This window comes from Dendropsophus ebraccatus, chromosome 8 (genome assembly GCF_027789765.1).
Source record: "Dendropsophus ebraccatus isolate aDenEbr1 chromosome 8, aDenEbr1.pat, whole genome shotgun sequence".
Lineage (NCBI taxonomy): Eukaryota > Metazoa > Chordata > Amphibia > Anura > Hylidae > Dendropsophus > Dendropsophus ebraccatus.
This window is the reverse complement of record NC_091461.1, coordinates 14180933-14202113: the sequence shown is the minus strand read 5'-3', so window position 1 is coordinate 14202113 and position 21181 is coordinate 14180933. Positions and strand designations below refer to the sequence as shown.

Sequence of the window (21181 nt, the reverse complement as noted above, 5' to 3'; positions counted from 1 at the left end):
CTCATATCTGTTTCTTTGTTGTAATAATTATTCACTATTCACCTCCAGTGTAGCATCATGTTGCCTGATGTCTGTTCACTGCCTGTTGTTAAGGGAAATCTGTCTCTAATAACAGCTAGATCAGGACAAAAAACAAGAAGTGTGGCAGGATTAAGCTTGTGCTATGTGAAGGAAATCCAAAGATGATCCATGCCATTTCTAAAGGGTAAATAATGGCCGACATAATGGCTGGAGTGGGGCTGGGAGCTGAGGAGAAGAAAAACATACTTACCTATCCCCATTCCCCGCTCTTCCATCTCTCTCTTCATCCTGCTTCTATTTAACACTAATACATTCTTGGCTGTTGTAGCAGCTACCTGATATTTAATTCTGTGAGTCCACTTGTTTTAAATTCCTTTGCGATTTACTCTAACTAGATCCATCTTTATGGTGTCATGCACTTTCCTCCTTATTCCTTATGCAACAAAATCTCTGTGATGTTTGTGCGTTTCTTGTTGTGTTGAACTGAAACTGATCTCTCTTTGCTGTAATAATTATTCACTGTTGACCCTCAGTGTAGCATCATATAGACCACTAGGTGCCTCACTTCAATACAAAAAAATTCTGTTCACTGCCTGTTGCTAAGGGAAATCTGTCTCTAGTAACAGCTAGATCAGGACAAAACACAAGACGAGTGGCAGGGTTAGCCAGAAAGTGCCAGAGATTTGTAATTTACTTCTGTACATTCCAGTCTGACACGGTGCTCTCTGCTGCCACCTCTGTTCATGTCAGGAACTGTTCAGAACAGCAGCAAATCTACATAGAAAACATCTCCTGCTTGCCAGACTGGAAATAACACCAATTCCTGCAGGACATACAGCAGCCGATAAGTACTGGAAGGCCTTGTGTAAGTTCTTCTTGCAAACAGCCCAGCTCTGGCTCCATCCCTGACATATAGAGAAAATCACTCTGAAGGGTTAATATAACAAAACTATGTAGTGTTTTTTAAAAGATAATCTTGGCTTGTTATGCCCACTGGGCTGCCATTTTACCTGGTTTGACCCCTGGCTTCATCTTCTTACCAGGCATCCAGTTTTGTCCCTTGGTGCTATGTTCTCTAGTTTCCTGGCTCGGACCTGGCTATCATCTGGCTTCATACAGTATCTGCAGCTCTCCCCGGACCAGTGACCTACTTAGATGATAGTTAGCCCATCCAAATACAAAAATTCTGCTTGACACCACCACACTACCTACCATTTCATCCATCCAATTTTCATGACTTGTTCACACTACGGCCATACTTAATGCGCCCGTGAACACTGCCTCTACTTCAATGGGATCCCTGCTGGAGTGTATACACATCGTATACGCTCCGGCCGGGATCCCATGCGGACCCCGCAAATAACTGACATGTCATTTTTCTGTGGCTGCAATTCAACGAATTGTGGCCGTAGGAAACCCTGTCAGTTCACACAATCATTGTGTGCTTTGGGAGGTTCTGATGCAGACGCGCGCTGATGCGCCTGCATCAGAACCCTGCAGCCGGAAAGATCATCCGTCCGGTACTTAAGTCACGAAACGGCCGGTCTCATATGTAGTGTGCACATAGCCTTAAAACGTAACTGTCATTTCAGTGTCATTTTCCAGAAAACAATAAATATCAATAGTAGAAGCAATTTTAAGGAACTCGGTAATAGGTTTTATTTAGCAAAAGAGTTTCCTTCTGTACTGAAAAAGCACTTTCCCTAGCTCCCTCCTCACTTTAGAAGAAGCAGGAGTTCTGTGTCCATAATGCTCTATGGAAAGGGGAGGGGCTTAGAGGAGTGAGGGAGCACGGAGCAGTCCTGCACAGCACAACACCCTGCAATCTTCTCTCAGCAAGTTCCTAGATAAGCACTGACCTTTCTGACCTCTGAATCCAGCGTTTTAGGTGCTCAGACAGTCTACAAACAGCTGACCTTTATGTCTCTTCTTTCTACTCACTCATCTCCCTAGGCCCCTCCCCCTCCATAGGATATAATGGACACAGCTGAACCCGTCTTCACTTGCTTCTCTATAATGAAGACGGCTTTGCCTGATAATAAACACATAAGAAGTCAGGGGGGGGGGGGGGGGGGGAGCTAGGAAACAGCTTCTTGAGTACAAAAAGAGGCTTTTTTGCGTAAAAAAAACCTATTACAGAGTTTATTGAAATCTCTTGTACTACTAACTTGTGCAAAAAAAAAAAAAAACATGACAGTTAAGTGCATTTTTTACTTTCTTGGTAGCATTGCAGTAAAGGTACTATCAGACGGGCCGATAGGGGCCCGATAACAACTGTAAACGAGCGCCGATCTGCAAGATTACGCCTATTACACGGCCCCGATAATCGTTTTACAAGGGCTGCAGGGACATTGTTACCGATGTCCTTGCAGCCCTTGCTTAAACGATAAACTTTACCTATCCACGCTCCAGGGCTCCTGCTACAGTCCGCTTCTCCCTGGGTCTCACGCGCTCTAGCTTCAGAGCATCCTGTCTGAGCTGATAGGCCGCTCAGCCAATCAGAGGCCGTGGCGGTCCCGGCCTGTGATTGGCTGAGCGGCCTGTCAGCTCAGACAGGATGCTCTGAAGCTAGAGCGTGCGGGACGCGGGGAGAAGCTGACCGCAGGAGAAGCCCTGGAGCGTGGATAGGTAATGTATATGATCAGTCGCCGGCCGCGCACAGCTATTACATGTAGCGCTGCGCGGTCGGCGCCCGACAATTGTAGGTTCTAACCTATATCAACGATCAGCCGATGATCGTTGTCATCGGCTGATCGTTGATATAGGTTACCTATAATCGTTGCGACCGATTCGGACGATTATCGTTCCGTGTAAAAGTTCCCTTACTGTAGAGACCACATACCGCTTAAGGTTTTAAACACCCTCTAAAATGTTGCTGCGACAGGGAGTCGGCCCCATCCCCCTACTGGTACAACTGAAGCCTCATGAGACGATACTATGCAATATTCCTTTGCAGTGAAACACAAAGGTTTTAAGTGTAAAGCCCAGGGTTTAGCGATGGCCGATACAAGTGCCCGTGTGAGTTAGCTTGGACACATGCCAGTTTCTTGGAAAGCAACACATCTGCTATCATTTCTGCTTAACTTATCTTCTTGACTGTTGATCTCTTGCTCTGGATCTTAACCCGAGTGGATTAAGTCACATTAGAGTGGCTGCTGACTCATTGGTTGCATATAATTTCCTATGCTGCCTACTCTCTGTGGGACACTCTCTCGCTCTCTCCTTAGTTGAGGGGCCTTTCTCTCTATTTATTAAAGTGTATTCTGACCACTGTGTAAAAATTAACAGGATACCAGTCTGAGGGTGGGGTGGGGGTAAAGGGAATAAAAAAATAAATAAATAAATACTTACCTATCCCCATTCCACGTTCCTCCGTTTCTTCATCCTGCTTCAAAAATAAGTGCTCAGCACCAGGACCTGCCATATCAGCCTCTTACCTACTAATGGCCACAGCACTGTCCCTTCTTGGCCAGTGATTGGTTGAGTCAGCAAGTCCTGATTCTGAGTACTGGTCTGGAACCAGGAAGAAGATAGAAGATCGGGGAACTAGACAGAGGTGAACAGGAGCTGCAGAAGAGCAGCAAAAAAAAGGTAAGTATGATCCTTCTTCCCCACCCCCCTCCTTTTTACACAGGGGCCTGAAAACCCCTTTAGCTCACAAGGCTCTAACAGAGTTTTAAAAAAAGAGATGATTTAAGACACACAACTGATGCATAACCTGTATGTGTTGCATGGAAGGCTCAAAACAAGCCATTTGTCAAAATTGCACCTCCTGCAATACACTGTAAATGTAGCTGAAAGATGACGGCTCCATACACTATGTAGTGGCCATGCTAGGTTACTACAGCTCAGGTCCCATTCATTTCTGTTCTCCCATTGACTGTATATTGCAGGCTTTGTGAGTAGGCCAACCGGCTGATCGGTAGGGTAGTATGTGTTGTTATATTAAGTGTACATCTTAAGGATGGGCCATCAGTAATTATAAAATAAAAGTCCTGTTAAAGGAGAAGTCCAGCGGGGAGGAGGTTTATTTTGGACTAGGGATGGGGGAACATAATAAAGAAGGTATACTTACCTGTCCCGAAATCCCCCACTTCAAAACTTGGCCTGAATGCAAGGACTAGACAGCGATTTCTGGTCATGTGACAGGAACGCCCATGTTTGGTGACTTCACTCAAATTCCTTTTTCTTTTTTGCCACTGTGGGGTTGCAGTCGTGCTCACCTGTAGGTCACAATGCGATCCTATTTACTTAAACAAGAGGCCAAGTCACGTGTCCATGCGTGACTAGAAACCACTATGTATCCCCAGCCGAATGCTCACGATGACAGATCAGTCCTGTTCTATATGTTCACGCTTCCATCGCACAAAACCTTTTCCTTGTTAGGTTAACCTCCTCCGATTCCCGACCTGTCTCACCCTGACACATAGATGGATGAAACAGGCCTATACCATGTTTAAAATACATTAATCTTTATAAAAGATTCATCCCTTCATTTCTTTACATGAATACGACATCAGGCAGAATCCGGTCCACTTTTTTTTTTTTTCCTTCCTGTACTCCCTATGGCAAGAGAAAAAAAAAAAAGATAAACCTTAAACATTTATCTCCTGATGATGAATCTAGGTCATAGGCCCCAAAGCGGGAACGGATTTCTGCTTCTCTGAAGAATAAAATGTCAATGTGGCTGCAGCGCGACAGCCCCGGCTCATGGACAATGTGCTCCGCAAGCGGCATCTCTGTTATCTGTAGAGAGGAACGGGAGGTGGAACATCGGGCAGGTCCGCGCATATGGACGCTTTCCGTCTTCTATCGGAAGCCGCAAAAGTTTCTTCTTCCACCCAGACCAGCTCTTTCTCTGATGCTCGTGAGCACTGCGGACTGAGAAGGACTTATTAGGGGGTAACTAAACATTGTTGTATTGTGTGGGAATTATATAGGAATAAAAAAAAAAATAATAATAATAATAAATATATAACTACCACTAACTACTAGCGGCCAGCAAAGTTTTCAAAAGTTTAGCAAACTTTAGCAAAAAGTTTGATTCTAGCTAAATGTTGATTAATAGCCTTAAACCCATGTATCCCATTGTCTAAGGGCATGAAAGCTTTGTGTATCCGTTTTTACATGAACCTTACGACAACATGTATGGCTATAGGTAACCAGATGGTGCCCAGTAGCAACTAACAGCTTGTTTAACCCCTTCCCATCAGTAACATGTTTATATACGTTCCTATTGCACATACCCCGTGCAATAGGAATGTATATATACGTTTCTGCATTGATGTGTGCGGGACCGCTGCAGTAAGAGCAGTCCCGCACACATCAGTGTGTCCGGGGCCAGAGGTCTCATTAACCCCTTAAACGCTGCGATCTATAGCGATTGGGGCATTTAAGGTACTCAGTGACAGATCAAGCATCTGTCATTGAGTGATCGGGTCCCGATCGCTTGTGACGACAGTCACTTAACTCCGACAGTCACTTAACTCTGTACTGTCGGATCGGCGACCCATGTATAGAGTCTGCTTTCTGCTATCTATGGCATAGCATAGATCAGTACAGGCAATCTATTAATTGCATGTTTAACAGTAATAAAAAGTGTAAAAAAAAAGTGTAATAAAGAAAGTTTTAAAAATGTTAAAAAAAAACCCAATAAATGTTTAAAATACCCCCGTGCCCATTATAAAAATAAAATTATTTAAAAAATTAATAAATAAACATATTAAAAATCGTAGCCTGCGGAATTGTCCGATCTATTAAAATATAACATTATTTTTCCCGCTCGGTGATAGGCGTAAACGGAAACAAACAAAAAAATTATTAAATTATATATCAGAATTTTTTTTTTTTAAAAGCGATCAAAATTTTTCTGTTACACCAAAATGATATTAATAAAAACTAGAGATCATGGCGCAAAAAAATGACACCCCAACCAGCCCTGTAGGTAGAAAAATAAGAGCGCTATGGCTCTTAGAAGGCGAGGAGGAACATGGCATTAATCTGACCCGAACTTTTGTGCATCAAAGGGCTCTGTCTTGAAGGGTTTAAAATTAGTTTAAAATTAAGTTGAAAATAAATAAAATAGTGACACAGATTTGAAAATTATTTCTATTTATAAATCTCCAGTCTTTCAGTACTTAGCAGCTGCTGTATGTCCTTCAGGAAGTGGTGTATTTTTTCCAGTCTGACACAGTGCTCTCTGCTGCCACCTCTGTCCATGTCAGGAACTGTACAGAGCAGCAGCAAATCCCCATAGAAAACCTTTCCTGCTCTGGACAGTTCCTGACATAGACAGAGGTGGCAGCAGAATGTGTGGCAGCAGAATGTATGGCAGTATACTATTTAGGAGCACAGTGTATGGGAGTATTATGTTCGGGGCACAGTGTGTGGCAGTTTTATATTTATAGGCAGTGTGTGGTGGTATTATATTGAAGAGGTACAGTGTGTGGCAGTGTAATATTTAGGGACACAGTGTGTGGTAGTATTATATTCAGGGGCACAGTGTGTGGTAGTATTATATTCAGGGGCACAGTGTATGGCAGTATCATATTTAGGGGCACAGTGTATGGCAGTATTATATTTAGGGGCACAGTGTATGGCAGTATTATATTTAGGGGCACAGTGTGTGGCAGTATCATATTCAGGGGCACAGTGTATGGCAGTATTATATTTAGGGGCACAGTTTATGGCAGTATTATATTTAGGGGCACAGTGTATGGCAGTATTATATTTAGGGGCACAGTGTGTGGCAGTATTATGATCAGGGGCACAGTGTATGGCAGTAATATATTCAGTGGCACCACTATCTTCAGAGGCACAGTGTATGACAGTATTATTTTCAGAGCCATAGTCTATGGCAGTGTAATATTTAGGGCCACAGTGTGTGGTAATATTATATACAGGGGCACAGAGTGTGGTAGTATTATATTCAGGGGCACAGTGTATGGCAGTATCATATTTAGGGGCACAGTGTATGGCAGTATTATATTTAGGGGCACAGTGTATGGCAGTATTATATTTAGGGGCACAGTGTATGGCAGTATTATATTTAGGGGCACAGTTTGTGGCAGTATCATATTCAGGGGCACAGTGTATGGCAGTATTATATTTAGGGGCACAGTTTATGGCAGTATTATATTTAGGGGCACAGTGTATGGCAGTATTATATTTAGGGGCACAGTGTGTGGCAGTATTATGATCAGGGGCACAGTGTATGGCAGTAATATATTCAGTGGCACCACTATCTTCAGAGGCACAGTGTATGACAGTATTATTTTCAGAGCCATAGTCTATGGCAGTGTAATATTTAGGGCCACAGTGTGTGGTAATATTATATACAGGGGCACAGAGTGTGGCGTTATTATACTTAGGGTAAGAGTGTGTGGCAGAGTGATTTAGAGGAAAAAAAAAGGAAAAGGGCTCCAATGAGAGAAGACGTCACTTGTGTGTCACTCAATATAAATGTCTCTTCTGCATCTGGACAGCCAGGCAGTGACTTGTAGATGACGTCTGGCACCTATGTAGTGTCAGTAACAACAGCTCACTGGATACCTTTCCATTATTTAGGTCATATTTGTGGCGGCAGTGTCACATGGTAAACACTTCTATAACACCCGCTAACCTGACAAATTGGTGTATTTGATTATTAGAGTGAGAATAATTTCCCACTCTCTGCTACCCCTGGGGCACTCTGCACGTCAAGTAAGCAGAGTGTTAGTACTCTGAATCCCACACCTGGGGGTTAGTGCTGGTTTTCCTTTGGTTTTTTTATTCTGTCACAGACATTGACTCCTGTGTCTTTCATTTTTGTGTCTTTTTGCTTCATGTTTTTTATTTGTTTTGTTTTTCACTTTCATTTGTTTGAACTACATTTTGCACACAGCTGGTTGGGAACAACCAACATCTTGAGCTAAACCCCGAACTTCTATAAATACAATTTTCACTTGTTACTTTCATTTAGATTCCTATAACACAGGAAAATGTGTTGCCAACAGACAACTATTTTCTACATACCATAATAATCACCCCAGGAATATTTGCCCGTTTGATGGATGATAATCACTCTGTGTAATAGGGCCCTAAAAATTTCCAGTGTAAAATAGTGGAAATATTGAAGTTCAATCAAGGAGTACTCATGCGGGCACCATGTCTGTGGGTGATAGAAACCTGGAACACACTGGGCACTTTTGGGTACTATGTTGTATTTGCACAATATGGCCCTGTTACTTGGGCATTATAGGAAGACAGAGTCACATTGCTGAGTTGGAATTAATTTTTTTTTTGCAAAGTTTGTAACTAGTCCATAAAGATGGCAGCCACACAATTTAATACACATAAAAAAAACTATGCTTACCTGTCCGCACTCCCCCTGTGTCCTCTTTCGGGTGTCCAGTGTCCCCCGCCAGCTTGTTTTGTGTATATTTACTTATCACAGTATTTTTTTTTTTTTTTTGATCCAATGTTGCTGATGGAAACAAAAGACAACATTGAAACAAAAACATGCTGTGAAGGGTACGTATACACAAAACAAGCTGGCAGGGTAGAAAGCAATATACACAATCCTGTGTCTGCCAATTGCTTTCTACCTTGCCAGTTTGTTTTCTGTATGTTTAGTTATCATGGCATGTTTTCTTTCCCTTGTTGCTGTTTTTCGTTTCCAACAACAACATTGGAACCAAAACATGCCATGATAAGTAAATGTACACAAAACAAGATGGCGGGGTAGAAAGCAATCAGCATGCACGGGGATCACGTCTATGCAAAGCTAGCATATGGAAAACTAACTACGGAATATGCAACTGCTTAATCTCCTAAAAAATTTAAAATTATATTATTTTAGGAGGATTAAGAAAAGTTGGGGTTTGTCAAACCAAACCCGAATTTTGCTTCAAAATTCGGCAAACCTACCGAACCGACCTTACAAAAAGTTTGCTGATCTCTAATAGATATAGATTAAAAACACTTCATAGTCATTCTGTAAAGTTCGCCCTATGTTACCATGTAGTGTAGATCCAGAAAAAAAAAAATAAAAAATCAGAACACGTCAACACGAGAAGCCACTTGCCATTGTGATTTTTGTCCAACAAAATAAAAAGAATGTTTGCCGCCTCAGCGCAATCGATTGAAGTAATGTGTTCATATTACGTACGGTGCAGTGGAGGAGAAAACACGGTGCACTGTGCTGGCCATGGGCTACAGGGTGAAGAAGCTAAAGTTCATTGTACAATCCAAAACTCATCTTTATATAAAAGCAGAAAAGTTACTTTTCCCAAAGTCATACAGAAAACTAACAGAGTAATGAAGTGTATGCAGATACGTGATAGGGGTCACCTGGTTGGGAGGATTGAGGTGTTTTATGAAGAATTGAAGCCTTAAGGCTGTGTTCACACGTCAAACTTTTACAGCATTTTTCGCATATTTTGACTTTTCCAACATGACGGTAAAATGGCAAAATAAAAGCAGTAAAATAGCAAGATTTTAGGAAAATCATAGCAAAAAACATAAACAGAAAAAACACCACTACTTCTGTGGTGCGGTGGTAAACCCCCGGTGTGGAGGCGACCCGGCCAGTCACATGCTAGGTGGTGAGGTGTGATGGCAGCTCTATGGTGGTTGGCCGAGATACAGCCGGGCCCAGTGATGTTATGTTGTGACGCCAGTGCCGGTTGGGCACAAAGGTATGGTGACACACCTGCTTTTATTTTAAAGGGCCGGTTATACCTTGCTCCCCTGTGAGCAGTGTCCTGCCGGGTTATTGCGGCGTCCCTTGGTTACTTATGACGGCAGTCCGGAGTGGAATAGTGACCCACCTGGACTATTGGCACTGCCACCCATAGAAAGGCACTACACTTCCTCTACTCATGTGACAGCCCCTGTAAGGTATGCTGTGAATGGGTGAAGAGTGCATATGTGAGAAGTAAAGAGAGAAATCATTGGATAGAAGAAGATCCATGTTACATATAAACAAACAATAATCCCCTTCAATAATGCAGCTGTGCAATAACGGAATACACATACTTGCAATAGTGACATCTTGTGGCGAAACTTTGGTACTATTACATCACCACTTATATCCAAAAAGTACAGGTTTTTACGAAGGGTGAAACTAATAGCAACACCTGTGGTGGGACACCACACTAAATGCCATCCTGTAGTTCACAGGAAGTCAGATGACCCAGGATGGACCACTTCTTCATTAGCCCCGGCCACTTCCTTATTAGCCCCGCCCTCAGAGCGCCAAGGATAAAGATAAGAACGTCGCGAAGGATAAAGATAAGAAGTGTACCTTCATCCTCAGCTCCCCTGTCAGGTTAGATTTGTCCCTTTAAGGGACCCTGGTATCTGTAATTTGAAGGTTTTAAGTTGGTATCCTGGACTTTCACCTGCCAGATTTCTTTATAACCTATCGAAGTGATGTTCCTCTTCTAGTCTCAGGGTCGACAATGCTCATCAGATACAGTACGCAGAAAGGCGGAAAGCTCAATAGCGGTTCTAAATCTGGAGAAGGTCCTTGCAATATTAAGCACATTTCTATGTCCATCAAGTCTGCGGTAATGGAAAGTTTCTGCAAACAACTGAAATCAATAAAAGGAAAAGCAAAAGTTAAAAACTAAAAGTGGGTCAATACGAGGTAGCAGCCCTGTCTGCAAGAGTTCATAGAGGTGCGAGGAAGCTGAGAGAGAGACGACAGCAATACTGGACTCATAGCTACAAATCACTGGGGTTAATGGAGCGAGGGTTATTATCACTAATACAATAGAGTATTGTTCAATAACATAATATATCAGACTGACAAATATGAATACAGATGTTATTATACAAAAAGGTATCAAAGATGGATCTCCATCAACAATGATATAATAATAATAGTCACCATGATATAGGTGAACGATGTTGTAGTAGCTATATTCCTATATGTACTGTACATAGGCGGCATTATAGTATATTCCAGTATATAGGGAGCAGTATTATAGTAGTTATATTCCTGTATATATGAGCAGTATTATAGTAGTTATGTTCCTGTATATAGGAGCAGTAGTATAGTAGTTATATTCTTGTATATAGGAGCAGTATTATAGTAGTTATAGTCCTGTATATAGGAGCAGTATTATAGTAGTTATATTCTTGTATATAGGAGCAGTATTATAGCAGTTATATTTTTGTATATAGGAGCAGTATTATAGTAGTTATATTCCTGTATATAGGAGCAGTATTATAGTAGCTATATTCTTGTATATAGGAGCAGTATTATAGTAGTTATATCCCTGTATATAGGAGCAGTATTATAGTAGTTATATTCCTGTATATAGGAGCAGTATTATAGTAGTTATATCCCTGTATATAGGAGCAGTATTATAGTAGTTATATTCTTGTATATAGGGAGCAGTATTATAGTAGTTATATTCCTGTATATAGGAGATAGTATTATAGTAGTTATATCCCTGTATATAGGAGCATTATTATAGTAGTTATATTCTTGTATATAGGAGCAGTATTATAGTAGTTATATTCCTGTATATAGGAGCAGTATTATAGTAGTTATATTCCTGTATATAGGAGCAGTATTATAGTAGTTATATTCTTGTATATAGGAGCAGTATTATAGTAGTTATAGTCCTGTATATAGGAGCAGTATTATAGTAGTTATATTCTTGTATATAGGAGCAGTATTATAGTAGTTATATTCTTGTCTATAGGGGGCAGTATTATATTAGTTATATTATGGTATATAGGAAGCAATATTGCTCACATCAAACTGTAGAAAAATAATAAAAAGAGATTAAAAAGTTGCATCTATATTAAGATGGTGACGATAAAAACTATGGCCCATGGCCCAAATACAGCCCCATAGTTCGGACAATAAGTCCTCATACGGCTCTTTGTGTCTATTGAAAAATAAAAGCGTTGTGTCTTTTAGAAGGCGCGGTGAGAAAAAATGTAAACCAGGTCACCAAGGGGTTAAACAATTAACCTGAAAGGAATTTTGGACCGGAATATGGGATGAGAATAAAAGTTGGAGGGTGACAATCGCTTTCAGGGTGACAATCTGTCCATACAAGCTTAATGAAATAGTAAAAAACTTTCACAGTTTGTATTGATTTGCACTGAACCTTGTATTAATTGCTATAATTAGAGAGGGTTGAGCATAGAGAGTGCGGCAGTGCCCCCGGTTATTCACAATCACTTCTGCCTGACCTGTCTCCAAGATACATTCCCTGCACCACAGAGCCAGACGCAATGAACGCTGCAGCATGGAGGGAATCCCGGGCGGCCTCACCCTGGCACTGCCCACTTATTTACATGTGCTTCTCACTATCACCCTGAGACCCAGCTCTACTAATGTGTCCCAATTCCAGCAGCTGAAACTAAGACGCTGCTCTTCCCTAGGCTGAATTATTTAGATGTAGCAGAGCTGAGTTTGTTAGATGTAAGAATGGGAAACTAGTTGAAGTTGCAGGGATGACTTTGTTGCTGACATGAAGGTTACCAGAAATCAGCTGATAATGGAATACGGTTGGGATTGTCAGAAGGAGCATAGCTGAGCTTGTCAGGAGTCGCAGAGCCGAGCTTGTCAGAAGGAGCAGAGCCGAGCTTGTCAGAAGGAGCAGAGCCGAGCTTGTCAGATGTAGCAGTGCCGAGCTTGTCAGAATGAGCAGAGCCGAGCTTGTCAGAAGGAGCAGAGCCGAGCTTGTCAGAAAGAGCAGAGCCGAGCTTCTCAGAAGGAGCAGAGCCGAGCTTCTCAGAAGGAGCAGAGCCGAGCTTGTCAGAAGGAGCAGAGCCGAGCTTGTCAGATGTAGCAGTGCCGAGCTTGTCAGAAGGAGCAGAGCCGAGCTTGTCAGAAGGAGCAGAGCCGAGCTTCTCAGAAGGAGCAGAGCCGAGCTTGTTAGAAGGAGCAGAGCCGAGCAGAAGGAGCAGAGCCGAGCTTGTCAGAAGGAGCAGAGCCGAGCTTGTCAGAAGGAGCAGAGCCGAGCTTGTCAGAAGGAGCAGAGCCGAGCTTGTCAGAAGGAGCAGAGCCGAGCTTGTCAGAAGGAGCAGAGCCGAGCTTGTCAGAAGGAGCAGAGCCGAGCTTCTCAGAAGGAGCAGAGCCGAGCTTGTCAGAAGGAGCAGAGCCGAGCTTGTCAGAAGGAGCAGAGCCGAGCTTGTCAGAAGGAGCAGAGCCGAGCTTCTCAGAAGGAGCAGAGCCGAGCTTGTCAGAAGGAGCAGAGCCGAGCTTCTCAGAAGGAGCAGAGCCGAGCTTCTCAGAAGGAGCAGAGCCGAGCTTGTCAGAGGGAGCAGAGACGAGCTTGTCAGAAGGAGCAGAGCCGAGCTTGTCAGAAGGAGCAGAGCCGAGCTTGTCAGAAGTAGCAGAGCTGACTTTGTTAGATGTTGTGCTACATTTATCAGTGTTTACTAAGCTGAGCTTCTTAGATGTTCAAAACTGGGAATGCAGAGGCCAGTATAGTAGTGCTAATTTTGTTCAATGCAGTTGAGCTGACTGTGTGTGAACTTTTCAGGTCTAATTGAAGCTTTTCAGATGTTGCAAACCAGTAATGTAGAGATCAGTATAGCCGGGCCAAGGGGATCAGAGACTAAGGGTAGTATTAGACAGCCCGATAATATCTGTAAACAAGCAGCGGTCCCGGCCAGTGATTGGCTGAGCAGCTTGTCAGCTTTGAAGCTGGAGCGTGCGGGACCCGGTGAGAAGACCGCAAGAGGAGCCCTGCAGCATGGATAGGTAATGTATAGAGTTTGGAAATTGTCAGCAGCCGGCCGCGCACCGCTATTACATGTCGGCGCCCGACAATTATAGGTCCAAACCTATATCAACGATCAGCCGATGATCGTTGTCATCGGCTGATTGTTGTGTTTATTGCACAGAGTGATGATTGGACGGATAGGGTCGATTATCGCTCCGCGTAATAGGGACCTTAGGGTCCATTTACACAGAAAGGTTATCTGACAGATTACCATTACCAAGGCCACGCGCCTTTCGACCTGTGCCATAGATTCCGTCATCCAAAGAATGCACCTGTTCATTCTTTGGACGGACAGCGGAATCCGCCCATGCAGTATGGAGTCCGTGAGCGGGTGCAAGTTGCGGAATCCGCGTCAGGTTTTCCGTCGGGATTCCGTAGTGTGCACGTACCCCAAGGAAGCAATATTAACTACTAACTGATGTAGCAGAGCTGAATTAACAAATGTTCTGAACTTTTCTTACAAGTTTTTTAGCGCTGAGTTTGCCTTCTGTAGAGGGATCAGCCGAGCTTGTCAGAAGTTCTAAGCTGATCCAGTGCAGCAGAGCTGAGTTTGTTAAGTCAAATATAGTAAAGCTTAATAAAGAGTTTATCTGAACTTCTCAAATGTAGAAGAGAATTTTGTCAAAACTAATTGGAGCTGAGTTTGCCCAATGTAGCAGAGCTAAATTTGTTAAGTCTTTGTTAAGGCGGCCTTTACACAGAGAGATTTATCTGACGGATGTTTGATGCCAAAGCCAGGAAGAGATTATAAACAGAGAACAGGTGATAAAGGAAAGACTGAGATTTCTCCTCTTCCCAAATCCATTCCTGGCTTTGGCTTAAAAAATATGTCAGATAAATCCTTCTGTGTAAAGGTCCCCTTAAAGGCCCTATTACACGGGAAGATTATCGTGCAAAAAATTGTTCAAATTTAAACGATAATCGTTCTGTGTAATTGCAGGCAACGATCGGAAAATCGTTCATATGTCGATTCAGACTGAACCTAAAATTATCGTTAATCGTTCGCTGTAATTCCACATTCGTTCGCTCAAGTTCCGCGTTTTTTCACTAATCGATCAGTGTAATTGCACATTGTCCATTGTTTTGATGGGATCAGAAGGAATAAACGATCATAGTAACAATCGTAACTAACGACCATTGTTCTGTGTGATATGGTGAACGATTTCAGCTTAACGATAAACAATCTTGTTTGCGATCGTTTCTCGTTAGTCGTTAAATATCGCTTCTTGTAATAGGACCCTAAGTCTTTAGTTCTGGGCTTCCCCGACACAGCAGAGCTGAGTTTCTCCAATGGTAGTGCCAAATCTAATGTAGATGGACCCCAGTTTTGCTGGGTTTACACGGAGCGCTAATTCGCTCGATCGTACGATTAACGAGTAACGATTTTTCTTTTATAACGATCAGCGTTTAGACGGAACGATATATCATAGGGAAAATTCGTTTTGCGATCGCTTAAGCCTATCTCGCACATAGGTAAAATAGGTGAACGACTATTTACACGGAACGATCTGCGATTTTTTTGCGAACGACGATTTAAGAACATGTTCAAAGATCAAAATAAACGATTTCTCACTCGTCGTTCGATCGTTCGTTGCGTTTACACGTACGATTATCGTTCGAATTCGATTGTTATTGTGCAAATTCGCACGATAATCGTTCATGTAAACGCGGCATTTGTCAAACAAGTTAGAGCCGAGTATGGCAGACATAAAAAGCATGTCTAATGTAGCAGAGCTGACTATGGCGGCTGTGAGATTGCTGAGCTTGTCACATGTAGTAGAGCCGGGTTTATCTCCTGCCGGTAGCAGTGCTTAGCTTGTCTGACATAGAAGGGCTGCACTTTCCCATGTAGCAGGCCTGAAATTGCCAGATGGAGCAAAACTTGAGTTTATCAAGTGTAGCCGTGCTGATCCTGTCCGATGTAGCAGAACTAAATTTGTCAAATGAATTAGAGCCGAGCCCGTCACAAGCAGCTGACTGAGTTTGTCGTACGTAGCAGAGCTAAACTTGACTTTTGCACGAGACAAGTCACAATGTGGCAAATATGGCAGTTAACCTCAGTTAACATGGAGTCCTTGTATTGTTGTATCACCACATGACAAACTGAGCTCTGCTGCATCTGTGAACCTGCTAAGCTAGGATGGGCACAACTCCCTCAATACATGAATACATAATATATCACCTGGCAATGTAGGCAATTCTGCAACATATGTTAAGCCGGCTCTGCTACATATGTATAGTATCTGCACAATATGCTTTATGTTCACAGCCTGCCCTCCTGGGACTTACAGTCCTCCAGATGCCGCTGCTGCTCGCTGCCATACCTGCCCAACCAACAGCAACACCACCACCCCCGGTGCCTTCAGCTGCCCGTGTAATAAAGGTTTCTACCGCACCCCTGAGGAGTCGCAGCAATCTCCGTGTACTGGTGAGTGGCCAAATATTAGGAGATCAGATTGACTAATATGAATTGTATTCAGGGCCCATTGTATTCCATTATATTGAACAGGCCCACCGGGCATCTGCCTAGGGAGCAGCTTTAATGGGGCGCTCTAGAATTAGCTAGTCAGTTTTAATCTATTGTCATTTTCTCTTTGTCTATTGTTCTAATTATTGATTTTTAATTGGGGGGGGGGGGACTTTGGGGGACACCCGCATGAGGCCTAAACCTAAAGCCATGAATCATAATCTGCCATTTGATAAATGGCCCCCAGAAAACCTTAAAGGGGTTATTCAGGATTAGACAAAAACACAGTTACTTTCTTGCACTAAACAGCACCACCCCTGGCCTCAGGTTGTGTGTGGTAGTACAATTCAGCTCCATTCACTTTAAAGTGAACTTACCTGTCTTACCTGTTACCTGGAGTTGTGCCTCCATAGCCTCCGTAGCACCGCTCCCAGGTCCTGCTGATGGCTGCTGGATGTCATTTTTGGATGGAATCACATAGCTGACTCCTCCAGTTGCAACGTCACAGCCTGGCTGAGCAATTGCCCACTCAGCTAGTCAATGACTGGGGAGGTGAAGATGAAAAAATCTGTATGTAAGCTTTTCTCTCTGTCTCCCCCTCCCTTCTGAGACGGTTGATGCAAACAAGTCCCTGACTAGCTTTATCTGCAACTTTGTAGCTTCTTTGTAATGCTGTAAGGGTTCATCTGAGGTCAAGGTGCTGATAAATTCACTTTGATTATCCCTCTGGCATCACAAAGAAGCTACAAAGTTGCAGATAAAGCCAATCAGGGACTTGTTTACATTAGCTGTCTCAGAAGGGAGGGGGAGGAGGAGGAGACAGAGAGAAAAGCTCACTTACAGATTTTTGTGTCTTCAGCCGAAAGCAGCAGCCTAGAACTGGGGAAAGGAGAGTGAATAGGTAATAACAAGTATGGAAGAAATTGTTAGTCTCACATGCCTTTATTACCTTTTAGATCCCAGCATCCTTCCGAATTTATACCTCAGGCTTCAGGGACAGCTATATGACACTGTTACAGTGACTGTAGATAGAACTGTGAGTCTTCCATCCTACATCACTGCTGATCCTGTCTGTCCATTTCTAGGACCTCCCTCAGCTCCGTATGACATGAATTATGAAGTCACTGGTCCGGGAGCTGCGTCTCTGACTTGGAGAACCCCAAAAGACATGGGGGGCCGGACAGAAATCATGTACTCGGTGGCGTGTAAGGAGTGTGTGAACGGACGCTGCCTCCGCTGTGGCGATGGGGTGACCTTCAGGCCTGGACAGGTGGGGATCACCCAGACCCGGGTCCAGCTGTCCGGACTTCTGCCGGGAGTGGCCTATACTCTGGAAGTGCAGTCCACCAATAAGGTGTCGGAGATGAGCGTGGAGCAACCCAAATACGCCTCGCTGAACATCAGCATCAGTCAGTCAGGTCAGTGGTGGGAGGTCCGGGGCAGGGGCTGGGGGTCTCACTGGACTTAAATGTAAATCTGCATCTACACGTTGACCATGATAGGGTTCTGTTCAGCTATTAAAGGGGTTCTTTGATTTGCTAGAAAGATCCCTTGACAATCTTCCGCTGTTCTGATCCCCCGCGATCCAGTGTTTTGATAGTAAGGATCTCTCATTTGAGACCCTGTGAATCAACCAGAGATATTGCCTAAAGCAGAGGGTCTCTTTTAAGAGGCAAAACTTGTAAGGGTCTATATGTTTCTCATATTACAAATTAAAGGGCTTGTTCACATTTTTTTCCCACTTAAAAATCAACTGGTGCCAGAAAGAGCTAGAGATTTGTAATTTACTTCTATTAAAAGTCTCCAGTTTTCCAGTACTTATCAGCTGATGTATGTGCTAGAGGAAGTGATGTATTCTCTCCAGTCTGACACAGTGCTCTCTGCTGCCACCTCTGTCCATGTCAGGAACTGTCCAGAGCAGCAGCAAATCCCCACAGAAAACCTCTCCTGCTCTGGGCAGTTCTTGACATGGACAGAGGTGGCAGCAGAGAGCACTGTGTCAGACTGGAGAGAATACACCACTTCCTGCAGGACAAAAAGCAGCTGATAAGTACCAGAAGACTGGAAATAGAAGTAAATTACAAATCTCTGGCTCTTTCTGGCACCAGTTTCACACTGTCTGCAATCTGGGTGGTTCTTATATCACTGTTCATCCTGTTCTACCAGGTGCATGAATAGAATGATAGAATGCCATATACAATAATATTAGAATTTGGAGACCTTTACACCTCTTTTTCTCACTTTATGTAATTTATAGTTAATTATGGGGGCTCCTATGTTATAGACAGCCGTGGCTCATCCTCCATCCCCTCCTGCCGTCCTCTGCTTATTGGTGACTGACTCCATGATTATGGGAGCCCTGATCACTCACGCATGGCTGCTCCCCAGAAGTGACAATTTCCCCCAAGCGGAACTGTGAAGTTCTTTTCACGGTCCCTACTTGTTGCGTCCATGTTATGTTCACTTGCGGTTAGGACTGAGAATAAGGGGACTGGTTCCATTTTGTTATGGTATAGAAGCCCTGACAGTGCCCAGAAGGGTTGTCACAGTCCCCCAACTTATACATATTCAATGTTATACTATCCTTCTCCAGTTGTAATGAAACTACAAACCCCAGCATGCCCGGATCATTGTATTCTGTCAATACATCTTGGGAGTTGTGGTTTCAAATCAAACATAAAGGAGTAAGCTGCGAATATCTGATCTAAAGCAGAAGCCGAGGAGATTTTTAAGGCTTACCTCTCAGTTTTCCAGCATAGAACGTTTTGCTGTTTATTGCACAAAAATTTGCCTCTTTTGCTACACTGGTTCTGTGATGGAAACCTCGATAAATTTCCCTTAGTCTGAATATGAAGCATTCTCTTGGAGAACTACAGGTCCCAACAACCCCCTGATGTTTGCGGCTCCTTCCTCTCTCGGCTGTCTGCTTGCCAGTCTGTCTCTTTCTCCTTCTCCCCCAGGCCTTGCACTCTAATTGAATCTGTCTTGGTGACGCTTTCTCTGTACCATGCGTGAGGGGTCTCGTAAGAGGCGGTGATGCCGTGACCCAAATTCAAAGTGACAGCTCCGGCCAAGCGTCACCCTCCCCGCAGTCACATGTCACCGCGCGGAGTACTTTCTGTGGATTATGATTTTTGTGTGTGTTTTTGATATACAAAAATAATATGTTGGTTCTCATATTCTCTACTTATACCACCCACCATCACCGATATCACCAACACTCCCCTATCATCACCAACACTCCCCCACAACCACTACCGACATCACCATCACCACCATCATCACCAACAACATCACCACAATCACCAACACTCCCCCATCACCACCATCACTAATATCACCAACACTCCCCCACAACCACCACCGACATCACCATCACCACCAACATCATCACCACATGTACCAACACTCCCCCATCACCAACATCACTAATATCACCAACACTCCCCCATCACCAACATTACCATGATCACTAACACTCCCCCATCACCACCACCAGTGCCAAGATCACCACCACCATTACTCCCATATCACCAGCACCAACATCACCAACAATCCCCCATCACCAACATCACCACCAGGACCAACATCACCAACACTCCCCCATCACCAACATCACCACCAGCACCAACATCACCAACACTTCCCCATCACTACCACCGACATCACCGCCACTTCCCAATCACCACCACCGACATTAACCATCTACACCAACACTCCCCCATTACCGACATCACCTACACTCCCCCATTACCATCTACGACATCACCAACACTCCTGCATCACCTCTACCAACATCACCAACACTCCCGCATCAGTACCAGCGACATCGCCAACACCATCACCAACATCACTACCACCACCAACATAACCACCACCATTATAACCAACATCACCACCATAACCAACACTCCCTTATTACCACCACTAGGGCCATCATCAACACTCCCCCATCAACACCACTAACATCACCAACACTCCCCCATCACCATCATCGCTAACATCACCAACACTCCCCCATTAACATCACCAACACTGCCCCATCACCAACATTACCATCATCACCAACACCACCATCATCACTAACACTCCCCCATCACCACGACCAGTGCCAACATCACCACCATCACTCCCCCATCACCAACATCACCACCAGCACCAACACTTCCCCATCACTACCACCGACATCACCAACACTCCCCCATCACTAACATCACCAACACTGCCCCATCACCAACATAACTAACATCACCAACACCACCAATTCTCCCCCGTTACCATGACCAACATCACTAACACTCCCCCATCAACACCACCAACACTCCCCATCACCACCACCAGCACCAACATCACCAACACCAGCACCAACATCACCAAAACTCCCCCATCAACACCACCAACATCACCACCAACACTCTCCCCTCACCACTACTGACATCACCAACATCACTAACACTCCCCCATCAACACCACCAACACTCCCCCATCACCAACATCACCATCATAACTAACATCACCAACATGACCAACACTCCCCTATTAACATCACCAACATCATCATCATCAACACTCCCTGATTAACATCACCAACACTCCCCCATCACCACCACCATCACCTATACTACCATCCATAGTTCTCTCCCTCATCTCTACTTATGTATGTCTGATCTCCATTCCAGTCCCGTCTGCCGTGCCCATCATTCACCAGGTCAGCCGCTCCATGCAGAGCATCACCTTAACCTGGCCAGAACCAGAACAGCCAAACGGCAAGATTTTGGATTATCAGCTGCGTTACCGAGAGAAGGTACCTGCTCCTGTATGACTGACACTCCTGTGTGACAGCCGATCCAGTGTGACTGCCGCTCACACATGGTAACATACAAACCAACATCTAGTGACATCTGTATTCACATTAATATTACTGCAGGGAAGAAGGACTGCACAGGGCAAATTAGCA

At 43.9% G+C, this 21181-nt stretch overlaps 1 protein-coding gene across 1 annotated transcript in view; it reads left to right on the top strand.

Moving 5' to 3' along the window:
* Positions 1-21181, top strand: part of LOC138799960 (ephrin type-B receptor 5-like) — a 70715-nt gene that overhangs the window by 29031 nt on the left and 20503 nt on the right. Inside the window, exons 4-6 of the mRNA XM_069981765.1 lie at positions 16027-16185; positions 17310-17642; positions 20904-21028. Of these exons, the coding sequence (XP_069837866.1) occupies positions 16027-16185; positions 17310-17642; positions 20904-21028 (617 nt within the window). The remainder of the gene's footprint in view (positions 1-16026; positions 16186-17309; positions 17643-20903; positions 21029-21181) is intronic.